The sequence below is a fragment of the Callorhinus ursinus genome, unplaced genomic scaffold (assembly GCF_003265705.2).
Source record: "Callorhinus ursinus isolate GAN/ISIS: 27379988/994484 unplaced genomic scaffold, GSC_fseal_2.0 scaffold40, whole genome shotgun sequence".
Lineage (NCBI taxonomy): Eukaryota > Metazoa > Chordata > Mammalia > Carnivora > Otariidae > Callorhinus > Callorhinus ursinus.
In genome coordinates, this window is record NW_027397102.1 from 9,864,230 (window position 1) to 9,877,631 (window position 13,402).

The 13,402-nt window shown below is 40.0% G+C and overlaps 1 protein-coding gene across 3 annotated transcripts in view; it reads right to left on the reverse strand.

The window, feature by feature from the left end:
* Positions 1–12,366, reverse strand: part of RPS6KA6 (ribosomal protein S6 kinase A6) — a 196,037-nt gene extending 183,671 nt beyond the window's left edge. For all 3 annotated transcript variants that reach the window (XM_073880924.1, XM_073880923.1, XM_025879483.2), the window contains exon 1: positions 11,743–12,366. In XM_073880924.1, the coding sequence (XP_073737025.1) occupies positions 11,743–11,820 (78 nt within the window). In that variant the 5' untranslated portion in view covers positions 11,821–12,366. The remainder of the gene's footprint in view (positions 1–11,742) is intronic.
* Positions 12,367–13,402: the final 1,036 nt, after the last annotated feature.

Consider the following 13,402-nt stretch of genomic DNA (forward strand, 5'->3'; position numbering starts at 1 on the left):
CCCCTAAACCACTACCACAACCACCTCATTGTTGATGGTCTTTTGATTCATATAATCAGTTTCCAGACATATCTATCTTGCCTATCTAAATGTAAACCCATGGGAGTGGGCTGAGACTCAGGGTGGTATATCTTTAGACATTTCACATTACAGTACTATGTACTGCACTGCCTTTTACCCTATAAACACTTGATGAACTGAACGAATTCGTACCATGCCAAAAGTTCAGAAAGAGGAAAAAAAAGTAAAAAGTAAGTATCAATGAAACACCTCAATAGCCAGTTACAGCAAATGGAATTGTCTCTTATTCCCCATAGTGCTCCTAACTTCATATTTTATCCCTGAATCATCCTATCTGTGATTGCAAATATGATTACTATACTTCAGTGAAATGCTCAGATACAGGAAGGAAGTCTTAAGAAAAACTGCGAATAGGGAAAGCTGGGGGCTATGACCACGACTATCTAAATCCCAAGATTTTAATATAGGTGACAGTAATTCAGTTAAAGAGCAGGGAAAGGGGAATAATGATGACTATGGGAAGAGAAGGAACTACTGTGTACTACAGATCTACTATATGCAAAGCACCTCTTATTTATTCTGTTATCTTTAGGATTTTTTTAACAAAAACAGTCGTGCTTAAATTTGATGAGGTTACACCCTTTTCAGTTAAATTGTATTCACTATCTATAAAACAACTCCCAGCATTTTGTAATGAAACAGACTATTTTGTCAAAGAAATTAAGCTAGACACATTTCTGTTGCTATCCTACACACCCTCTTCTGAACAAAACACCCAAAGCATCAAAAGGCTAATTATTTATGCATAATACTGCTACAAAAACTAAAAACAAAATTTGCTTGTAGAGCTGAAATAATATTGAATTTATTTTCCCCCTTCCATAAAACAATTGCCTTGTGAAAGACATATGCCCTCATTTTTGTACTGATACAGTTTCATTTTGTTTTGTTTTCAAAGCACCTTGATAATTGTATTAAGCCCAGTAATGAATGAATTTCTTTACGTAACAATGCTTGAGGATGTTTTTTTCCCCATTTACAGATGAAAAAACTGAGTCTCAGAGAAGTTAGGTAACTTGCATTGGGTCACATGTCTAGTATGACTTGGAGGTGAGTTTGGAATCCAGATTAATAAACCTTCAAATCCCATGTTCTTTCCTCTATTATTACAGGGTCTCATTAAATTAAAACTAGCACTTTTTCCCAATCTGCCATATATTTGCCATTCTGGTTAAATATTTCAAGTCTGTGCCTTTAATCCCAAACTGTTTTTTATCAGTGAAATTTATTACTTTCAAAATTAACTTCTTTAAACAAAGGCAGTCTTCAGGCTAAAGAAATAATATAAAAGTACCAATTACAGAAATGAAGATGGCAGCATAGTAGAAGGACCCTAGGTTTGTCTCTTCCCTAGAACACAACTAGATGACTATCAAGTCATTCCAAATACCCAACAAAAACAACCTGAAGACTGACAGAACTCTACAAGCAAAGGGAGAAAAGAAGCCACATCAAAGGTAGGAAGTGAGAAGACATGGTTTGTGAGAGAAATGGACTGCTGGTACTGAGGAGGGGAGGGGACCATGGCACCAGAGAAAGGTGAGAGAGAGAGAGGAGCACACAGGGGAACTCATAAGGATAACACTTCCCCGAAGCCACTGGCTGGAAAAATGAGACGAGCTGATTTTCATGAGTTTTTGCCACCAGTAGGGTTTGAAGACTGGAGTTTTAAAGGTCAGCAGGCTAGTCTGGGATAAAGCCCTGAGGATGCTATGCTCCTCCTGGAGAGAGGCAGGCAAACAACTCCAGGGGCAGAGAGAGTAGAAAGAGTGATCTGAGGAACTGCTTGGGTCACACATTGGGGAGATTATTGGCTCTTCTAGGAGCTCCTCCATGAGAGACAGCATTCACAGACATGCCTCTCCATTTTCCTCCCCCAACTCTCAGCATAAACACAGAGCCACCTGCCAAGGGCAGCTCGGCCCCCACACTAGCCACCTAGCATGCTTACTCTGGGTCCCACACCCCTGCACTCTGGCACAAATGCCCTTCCAGGTCAAGCCTCCCTCAATCCCAGCACACTGAAACACTCTCCCAGAGGACTGACACAGGCCACTGACAACATCTCCCCGCCTAGAGCCTAGAGTTCTGAAAGTCCCCAGGGTTGGCTGGGATAGAACCTGGAGGGTGCTGCACTGCTCCTGGAGAGAAGGCAGTAAAACAGCCCCAAAACAGACAGCATGCAGACAGCGATCTGAAGGGTACATGGGACACGCAGCAGGGAGACTATTTGCTTCTCCCGGGGTGATTCCCTGAAAGCAGCAAGCACAGAGACCCCACTCCAGGGACAAAGGAGCTGGCTGACACCATTTATCACCCCCACTCCTCAGCATAGACACAGGACCACCTTCCGCACCACAGAACCAATACTGGCGGCCTAACTTGTTTACACCAGGTTCCACAACCCTCTACTATGCTGGTATGGACCTTTTAGGTCAAGTTTGCCTCTGTCTCAGTGCAGTGGGCCTCTTCCCCAGAAGACCAGCAGAAATCCCTGCCCACACCACCTCTCCCAATCAGAGAGCTCTGCAAGTCTTCAGTTCTAGAGGAAGTAGCATCAGGACTCATTTATCAAGCAGACCAGAACACACCTAGTTAAAATTCACCACACTCTGACCAAGGACCAAACACTGCCCACTGCAGGCAAGGAGGGCCTCTGCAGACAGTCCTGAAAGAGAGCAGCCAAAACACAACAGCAGAGCACATACAGCACACACCAGAGACACTCCTTGAAGCACCAGACCCAGGATACTATATGAACTCTTATGCATAAAGCCATTATTATCAGGATCAAGAAACATAAACAGCCTTTTCTAACACAGAGAAGAAGACAGAGACTTAGACAAAAGGACAAAATGGTGAAATGTATCCCAAATGAAAGAACAAGATAAGGTTATGGCAAAAGATCTAAGCAAAACAGATATAAGTAACATGCCTGATGGAGATTTTAAAGCAACAATCATAAGGATACTTGCTGGGCTTGAGAAAAGGATGACAGACTTCTGGGAGGTCCTTCTGCAGAGATAATAGAGTCAAAAAACAGTCAGAAATGAAAAATGCAATAACTGAGATCTGAAACAGACTAGATGCAGAGAACACAAAGATGGAAGAAGCAAAGGAAAGAATAAGTGATATAGAAAATAACGAAGCTGAACAAAAGAGAGAAAGAATTATTGAATGTGAGAATAGACTTAGGGAACTCAGTGACTCCATGGAACGTAACTACATTCATATTATAGGAGTCCCGGAACAAGAAGAGAAAAAAAAGGGATAGCAAATTTATTTCAGGAAATAATGGCTGAAAATTTCCCTAATGTGGGGAAGGAAACAGATATCCAGATCCAGGAGGCACAGAGAACTCCCATCAAAATCAACAAAATCAGGGCACCTGGATGGCTTTTAATGGTTGAGCGGCTGCCTTTGGCTCGGGTCATGATCCTGGAGTCCCTGGATTGAGTCCCGCATCAGGCTCCCTGCTTGGCAGAGAGACTGCTTCGCCCTCTGACCCTCCCCCAACTCATGAGCTCTCTCTCTCTCTCATTCTCTCTCTAATAAATAAAATCTTTAAAAAAAATCAACAAAAACAGGCCAACACCAAGACATATTGTAATTAAATATGCAAAATATAATGATAAAGACAAAATCCTAAAAGCAGCAAAACAAAAGCAGTGTCTAAATCACAAAGGAAGACCCATTAGTCTAGTTACAGATCTCTCAAAAGAAAGTTGAGAAGCCAGAACGGAGTGGCATGATATATTCAAAGTGCTGAATGAAAAATGTGCAGACAAGAATACTCTAACCAGCAAGGCTATCATTCACAATAGAAGGAGAGATAAAGGGTTTCCGAGACAAACAAAAACGAAAGGAGTTCGTAACCACTAAATCAGAGTTCATAACCACTAAACCAGCCCTGCAAGAAATATTGAAGGGGATTCTTTGTGTGGAAAAGAAAGACCAAAAGTGACAGAGACAAGAAAGGAAAAGAGAAAATCTCCAGAAACAATGACAAAACAAATACTAAAATGACACTAAGCACATAACTATCAGTATTACTCTGAATGCAAATGAACTAAATGTCCCAATCAAAAGACAAAGGATATCAGAATAGATTAAAAAAAACAAGACACATCTATATGTTGCCCATGAGAGACTCATTATAGACCTAAGGATACCTGCAGACTGAAAGTGAGGGGATAGAAAAAACTTTATCATGCAAATGGATGTCAAAAGAAAGCTGGAGTAACAATACTTATATCTGACAAACTAGATTTTAAACCAAAAACGATAACCAAAGATGAAAAGCACTAAATCATAATAAAGGGACTATCAAATAAGAAGATCTAACAATTAAAAATATTTATGCCCCCAACATGGGAGTAACCCAAATATATAAAATAGCAAATTTAAAGGAACTCATTAATAATAATAATGTAATAGTAGAAGACTTTAACATTCCACTTACATCAATGAACAGATCATCGAAGCAGAAAATCAACAGGGAAACAATGGCTTTGAAAGACACAGTGGACCAGATAGACTTAACTGATATATACAGAACATTCCACCCTAAACAGCAGAATAAACATTCTCTTCAAGTACACATGGGACATTCTACAGAGTAGATCATATATTATGTCACAAAACAGGCTTCAAAAAATACAAAATGATTGAGATAATACCATGCATGTTTTCTTTCCACAACACTATAATCCTGGAAGTCAATCACAAGAAAAAATCTGGAAAAACGACAAATATACAAAGGTAAAAAATATGCTACTAAAGAATGAACGGGTGAACCAGGAAACCAAAGAACAAAAAAATACATGGAAACAAATGAAAATGAAAACACAAGGTCCAAAACCTTTGGGATGCAGCAAAAACAGTCATAAGAGGGAAATATATAGCAATAGAGGCCTATGTCAAAAAGGAAGAAAAATCCCAAGTAGACAACCTAACCTTACATATAAAGGAGCTAGAAAAAGAAAAATGAATGAAGCCCAATGGCAGCAATAGAAGGGAAGTAAAGATCAGAGAAGAAATAAATGATATAGAAACTAAAAAAACAATAAAACAGATCAAGGAAATCAGGAGCTGGTTCTTTTAAAAAATTAATAAAATTTATAAACTTCTAGTCAGACTTATCAAAAAGAACAGAGAGAGGAACCAAATAAATAAAATCACAAATGACAGAAGAGAAATAAGAAGAAACACCACAGAAATACAAACAATTATAAGACAATATTATGAAAAATTATATGCCAAAATTGGACAACCTGGAAGAAAAGGTTAACTTCCTAGAAACATATAAACTACAAAAACTGAAACAGGAAGAAATAGAAAATTTGAGGAGACCAATAATCAGCAAAAAATTCCATTAGTAATCAAAAATCTCCCAACAAACAAAATTCCAGGATCAGAAGGCTTCACAGGGGTATTCTATTAAACGTTTAAAGACTTAATACCTATTCTAAGCTATCCCAAAAAAGAGAAATGGAAGGAAAACTTCCAAACTCATTCTATGAGGCTGGCATTACCCTGATTCCTAAACCAAAGACTCAACTAAAAAAAGAGAACTCCAGGCCAATATCCTTGATGAAAATGGTTGTAAAAATTCTCAATAAAATACTAGCAAATTGAATCAAATAGTACATTAAAAGAATCATTCACCACAATCAAGTGGGATTTATTCCTGGGCTGCAAGGGTCATTCAATAATCACAAATTAATCAATGTGAGACACCACATTAATAAAAGAAAGGGTAAGAACCGTATGATCCTTTCAATAGATACAGAAAAAGCATTTGACAAAGTACAATATACATTCATTAAAAAAAACTCAAAAAAGTAGGGTTAGAGGGAACATACCTCAACATAATAAAGGTCATATATGAAAAACTGAGAGATACAAGACAAGGATGTCTACTCTTACCATTGTTATTTAACATGTTACCAGAAGTCCTATCCATAGTAATCAGACAACAAAAAGAAATAAAAAAAATCCAAATCAGCAAAGAACTCAAACTTTCACTACTTGCAGATGACATGATACTCTATACAGAAAACCTGAAAGACTCCAACAACAAAAAAAACCTGCCAGAATGGATACAGGACTTCAGTAAAGTCACAGGATAAAAAATCAACATACAGCAAATTGTTGCATTTCTATACACCAATAATGAAACACTAGAAAGAGAAACCAAGGAATTGATCCCATTCACAATTGCACCAAAAACCATAAGATGGCTAGAAATAAACCTAACCAAAGAAGTATAAGACCTGTACTCTGAAAACTATGAAACATTGGTGAAAGAAACTGAAAAGGACACAAAGAAATGGAAAAACATTCCATGCCCAGGGACTGGAATAACAAACGTTGTTAAAATGTCTTTACTACGCAAAGCAATCTACACATTTAATTCAATCTTTATCAAAATACCAACAACATTTTTCAGAGCTAGAATAAACAATCCTAAAATTTTTATGGAACCCCAAAAGACCCCGAATAGCCAAAGCAATCTTGAAAAAGGAAAGCAAAGCTAGAGGCATCACAATTCCAGACTTCAAGTCATATTACAAAGCTGTAGTGATCAAGACAGTATTGTCCTGGCACAAAAACAGACACATAGATCAATGGAACAGAATAGAAAACCCAGAACTGAACCCACAACTATACAGTCAACTAATCTTCGACAAAGCAGGAAAGAATATCCAATGGGAAAAAGACAGTCTCTTCAACAAATGGGGTTTGAAAAACTGGGCAACAACATGCAGAAGGATGAAACTGTACCACTTTCTTCCACCATATGCAAAAATAAATTCAAAATGGATTAAAGACCTAATTGTGAGACAGGCAACCACTAAAATCCTAGGAGAACAGGAGCAGTAACCTCTTTGACATCACCTGTAGCAACTTCTTCTTAGTTAAGTCTCCTGAGGCAAGGGAAACAAAAGAAAAAAAATAAACTACTGGGATGTCATCAAAATAAAAAGCTTCTGCACAGTGAAGGAAATAAGCAACAAAACTAAAAGCCAACCTAGCGAATGGGAGAAGATATTTGTAAATGGCATATCTGACAAAGGGTTAGTATCCAAGATATATAAAGAACTTAAAAACCTCAAAACCCAAAAACCAAATAATCCAGTTAAAAAATGAGAAGACATGAATAGACTTTTTTTTTATAAATAGACATTTTTGCAAAGAAGACATACAGATGGCCAACAGACACCTTGAAAAGATGCTCAACATCACTGATCATCAGGGAAATACAAATCAAAACTACAATGAGATGTGACCTCATACCATTCAGAATAGCTAAAATTAGCAACACAGGAAACAACAGATGTTGGTAAGGATGCAGAGAAAGGGGAACCCTCTCATACTGTGGTGGGAATGCAAACTGGTGCAGCCACTCTGGAAAACAGTAGGGAGGTTCCTCAAAAAGTTAAAAATAGAACTGCCCTATGATCCAACAATTACACTACTAGGTATTTACCCAAAGCATACAAAAACACTAATTCAAAGTGATACATGAACTCCAATGTTTATAGCCACATTATCTACAATAGCCAAATTATGGAAACAGCCCAAGTATCCATCGAATGATGAATGGATAAAGAAGATGTGGTGGGTGTGTGTGTTTGCGTGTATGTGTGTGCATATATATATGTATGTGTATATATATATATAGGAATATTTCTCAGCTATAAAATATTATAAAATAGAAAATATTATAAAAATATTTCTCAGCTATAAAAAGAATTTGGAAGGACATGGATGGAGCTAGAGAGTATTATGCTAAGTGAAATAAGTCAGTCAGAGAAAGACAAATACCATATGATTTCACTCATGTGGAATTTAAGAAACAAAAAAAACAAATATGGGGGTAAAAAAGAGAGGAAAATCAAGAAACAGAATCTTTAACTATAGAGAACAAACTGACGGTTACCCAAGGGGAAGTGAGTGGAGCAATGGGTTAAATAGGTGATGGGTATTAAGGAAGACATTTGTCATGAGCACAGGGTATTGTATGTAAATGTTGAATTACTAAATTGTAAACCTGAAACTAATATTACACTGTATGTTAAGTAATTGGGATTTAAATAAAAACCTGGGAGAAAAATTAATAAAAGTACCAATTACAATATGATATGATATAATATGCAATTTGAAAACTATAATCAATTCCTCCTTCAGGAAGCAAGCACTCTCTCACCAAAAAACCAACCAACCAACTAAATGCATACCATAATGTACATAGCACTAACTCATGAAAAGTTCACTTTACTACATCAGGCTGTTCTTTATAACCCTTACCCAGGAATGCCCATTACCCAATCACACCTCAAGTAACACCTCTTCCCTCATCTTCACAAAATCCAGTCAAGAGTTAAAATTGTGTCTTTCTGTGGGGTGATGCTCTTTGAAGTCCCTATTCCTAGTATACCTAATTGAGACAGTCCCTGCAAGAGCTCTGACAACCAAAGCTTCTTGCTTATCCTATTTCCCTTCTCCCAAGAACCTTCTTACCAGTAGCCAAAAGAACCCATATTTCCCCTCTTAAGGCCCATTTTCAACCTCTCACTGGGACGAAGCTAGTTCTTATTTCAAACCTCCAACACATTTTCCCACAGGACAATTTTACAAACAGTGGTGAGGCTCTTCATCATTATAACTCCCTATTGTGTGCCCTGGTCTAAAAATGTAACTGTTAATAACTGTTTCCTGTGAGAAACCATGTTCAGTGTCTCAAACAACCAATCCTCACACTTCTGAATGATAATTCAGAGGTTAACAACTGCCCATAAAGCAAGACAAGTAAAAGATACTGAAAAAGACTCCACAGTATATAATAGAGCACATAATCTTTAATTTTACCAGGATTCAACACACACAAAAACTGACGAAATTACTTTCTTTGACATTAAAGTTAACACATTCTCACTCACATTTTCTTTAAGGATTCCAACACATTTTCAAAAAATATATTCTACAATGAAAACACCTAAGGTCCTAAAAACTATCATGATTGGGGCTGCAAAGTTCATGCTGAAGGGTTAACATTTCTAAAGCCAACATCAACAAACATGTAATTAAAAGTCAGTCGGAGAAAGACAAATATCATATGATTTCACTCATATGTGGAATTTAAGAAACAAAACATGAATATAGGGGAAGGGAAGGAAAAATAAAATAAGATGAAACAGACAGGGAGACAAACCATAACAGACTCTTAACTATAGGAAACAAACTGAGGGTTGCTGGAGGGGAGGTGGGTGGGGGGATGGCGTAACTGGGTGATGGGCATTAAAATGGAACGCACTTGATGTAATGCCCAGTGGGTGTTATATGCAACTGATGAATCACTAAATTCTACCTCTGAAATTAATAATATATTATATGTTAATTAAGTTGAATTGAAATAAAAAATTAAAAAAAAAAAAAAGAAAGTCTGGGAGGGGGCCCCTGGGTGGCTCAGGCGATTGAGTGTCCACCTTTTGGTTTTGGCTCAGGTCATGATCTCAGGGTCATGAGACTGAATTCCATGTTGGGCTCTGCACTCAGGGGGAAATCTACTTGAGATTCTCTCCCTCTGCCCCATCCTGGCTTGTGTTCAAGCTCTCTCTCTCAAATAAATAAATCTTTAAAAAAATTTAAAAATAAAGTCTGCGAGGTAAAATTGTTTCCTTCTTATCAAAAGAATACTGTTATAAACAAACAACAAAAAAACCCTATTTTACATGCTAAACAGGTCTGTTCAGATGTAGCAGTTTTCACCTAGAATATTTTTAACTAAGTCACTTGAAGCATTAAACCTAATCAATCATAACTGTTTTAGACAAAGGAGGCAGAAATACTATCTTTGCCACATTACCTTCACCTTTTGTTTTACTTTACAAGATTTAGCAATTTTCACTTGAGTATTTTTCCAAATTGATGAGTTAGAGACCCATTGTTAAATCTCTAAAACATACTGCAAACAATAAAAACACCATATGTGGTAATTATGATTCAAAACATTTCTCCATTCAAATTTAACAAAAATAATAAAATAGTAGGCATGCAAAAGGCTCTCCATCTCCCACCCCATCCTTATATACAAACAATTGTTTTTATATACCAGATACCTGAGACTATAAGCCAACTGATTACATACATGAATAAAATAAAATTCCTCTCCCTTTGAATGGTCTTGCTAGAAAATTCTTGCAAGTATGAAACATCCCTATATTCCAAGAAGAAATTTACCTTTCTTCACTTATCTTGTTCTTAAGAGATGTAGAATATTAAAATGCATTTTGGAACTGCTTAGTTTACTTAGTAAAATATTTACTATAGGGGAGAGGGTTCAACTTTAGACTCCTTCTGAATTTATTTCTATTACATTTCGTGTTAAATGTTATCCTGGCACGGAATTTTAACCACAATTTAGTTGGAAATGTAAAAAATAAAAAAGAATGATTTCAACAGAGAACAGTCCAAAGTGTATTTTTAAGGATGGAGCAAGTACTTGAAGACAATTTAATATCCTGAGATGTGGAGGATTGTGATTGCCAGTCCTACCTCAAAATATCCTACTGTGAGTCAATTTGGCATTCAAGACTTTTTATGAGGTCTACTGTGGCCTCTACTGGAGTATTAAGCTGCTAATCCATTAAGTTATTAGAAAAGGATCTGACTTTCTATCCCAAAAGGCTCATTTTTAGAGTTTAAATGCTGCCCGCTTCTAACAACAATAGCAATAACACTAAAAACAATACCTGTTCACATCTAAATTTTCACTGCACAGCTGACCTAAATCCAACCAGAACAGTTTTAGAAGAGCGGGAAGAGAAGAGAACCAAAATATTCTGGTTGAACCTCAAAGTCTTCCAAAGATTCATCTTACAAGGGCTAGGGTTTACTTTGTGTTTTCTTTTACTAACCAACGGGACGGGGATAGCAATTGGGGAAAGAAGGACAGGAGGAAGAGGGTGGTAGAAATGAGGGGACCAGAGAACATCGCCTTAACGTCAACAAAGAAACCTGGGCACCAGTTAATCTCCACTTGTGTCGTTACAAAACCCACAGCATTCCAATGGAGAAACAAGAAAGCCAAGTAAGGAGGAGCACACATCCCTATGAGCAAATGTCCCCAGAGTTATTCTGTCACCTAGGTGTGTGTTTTGTTTTGGTTTCTTTGTGTGTGTGTGGGGGGGGGTTGTTTGTTTTGTTGTTGTTGTTTTGCGCTGGGTTCCTAAAGTACCAGGTTTCAACAGCCTGCTGGAATCAGCAGCTGTCCGTGAAAGTGGTCCCAGAGAGCAAACCTGGCTCAACAGAGAAAGAGGAATGTGCTGAGCCAGGCGCGGCACCTGGCGCGTTCCCCAGTCCCACTTCGGGTCGCAAAGTGAAGAAACTTAGTCACAACTCCAGCGTGGCCCGGGAGGCAGGAGCTCCTTTTGAGATCGAGCCCGGGCCGCGGCTGCTCGGACTCCCCACGCCCTAGCCCGCCGTCTCCCGAGCGAAAGCACAGTTGGGGTAGCGCGTGCTTCGCTGTCCCGCAGCCTCAAGGGAGCTTGCCTGGGCACCCCGCTCCCTAGCCCCACGACCTTCTCTCTCGGGCCCCCAGCCAGGGTCCTGAGGAAAGGAAAGGGGGTGGCTCCAGCCCTTGGCCACCACACTAACCTCGCCGCTGCTCGCGCCGCCTCCGAAAACCTCCATTTCTTGGTTCCAGAGCTCGTCCTGAGGAGAAAACGGTAGCATCGCCCCTTCAGGAGCACTTGAGCAGGAGCTGCCAACCACTGGCGCAGCCGCGCATCCCGTCGTTTGAGCTTGCCGGCCGCCGCCACCACCACCAGAACCTCCAGCCCCTCCTTCAGCGACCGCTGCCCTAGCTGCAGGGCGCCCTCAGAGGCTGTGAGCGGAGGACCGCCGCCACGGGCAGCTGCTCCCCATAGACAGGAAAACTCTGTGCTGCCTCACGGAGAGCTCTACTCGGCTTGTGCTCACCACTGCCGCCACCGCGACTGTAGTTCGGGCGTTGACTCTGTCCCCCACCCCGTTTCCTAGGGCTGCCTCCCAGTACCCAGCTCCGTCAATATGGCGGCGGCGGCGGCGTTACCTGTGCAGCGCCGGGAACAACCCTCCCCTCCAAGGCCCGGACGGCAGCATAGTACCGTCACCCGAACGTCAGTGGAGATTCCCCAGCCTAGGATGAAGAGGGGGTGGGAACAAAGAGCCGGGGTGAATACCGAGGACCGCGTGGTTGGGGGTGGGTAAGAGAGGAGGAAGACTCGCTGGGCGAGGAGGCGGGAGAAGAGTAGTAAAAGCCACTGGAGCGCCGCAGTAAACCTGCCCAACTACATGGAGCATGCGCGTCGCTGTTCACACATGCTCAGCAGGCCCTCCCAAGTCTACGAAGCCGGCTTGCAGGCGGGAGGATTCCCAAAATGAATGTGGGAACCGGGAGACGCTCTGGAGCATTGGAGGAGTCAGTGTCAGGGGACGATTCCAGGAATATCTGCTTCCAGGGTTCACAGAAGGAGGTGTCCTATACACTGAATCACTCCCATTTTTTTATAGTGACGAATAGTGGAGCGGGGATTTTATACATCGGTCTTCTAGAAACTGGAGGCAGGAAGAAAATGCATTTAAAATAAACTAGTATACCTGCACTTCCTAACTCTTCCACCCCCTGTCCCTCTCAGCATTTCCATAGTATTGATGCCATGCAGTGTTTCTAGTGTTCACACACACACACATGCACACAAATATGTCACTTATTGAACTCTACTTGTGGCATTGAAGGCAGAATGTACGGAGCTAATTTCACCCCCACCCCGCTCTGAAGGTATTAGACCTGTAGTGAAATAATCATTTTTCTATCTTCTTCCAATGGAACGTTTACTGCTTTGCTACTCTGAGCCACACACTGTACTAGGAGCTAGCGATATAACTGAGATAAGTATAGTCTCATACATGGGGGATGATCAAGATCTTTACTGAAACACTTCAGAACCCATTGTAAAAAAGTGATTACACCTTTGACACTTCAAGGAGCCTTAAAATAGCAAAGGTAACAGCGACAAGGCGGCTCAGTACCTTGGAGAGGTGTCTAATGGTCAATGTAAAAGGCAAGAACCCTTTCCCCACTGCTACACCTAGGGCTGCTGTGTTGTGCTCGAGGAAAACATTGAACTATGCCCTCCATTTATTTCACCATCTGGCGTCCAGCACTATGTAAGTGAAAAGCAGACCAAAGAGGTTGGAACTGAATTGCAAACAAGGATCACTAAAGGTGCCCTCCCACCAACACTGCTTAAAATCCCAGGGAAAAGAGTGAGCT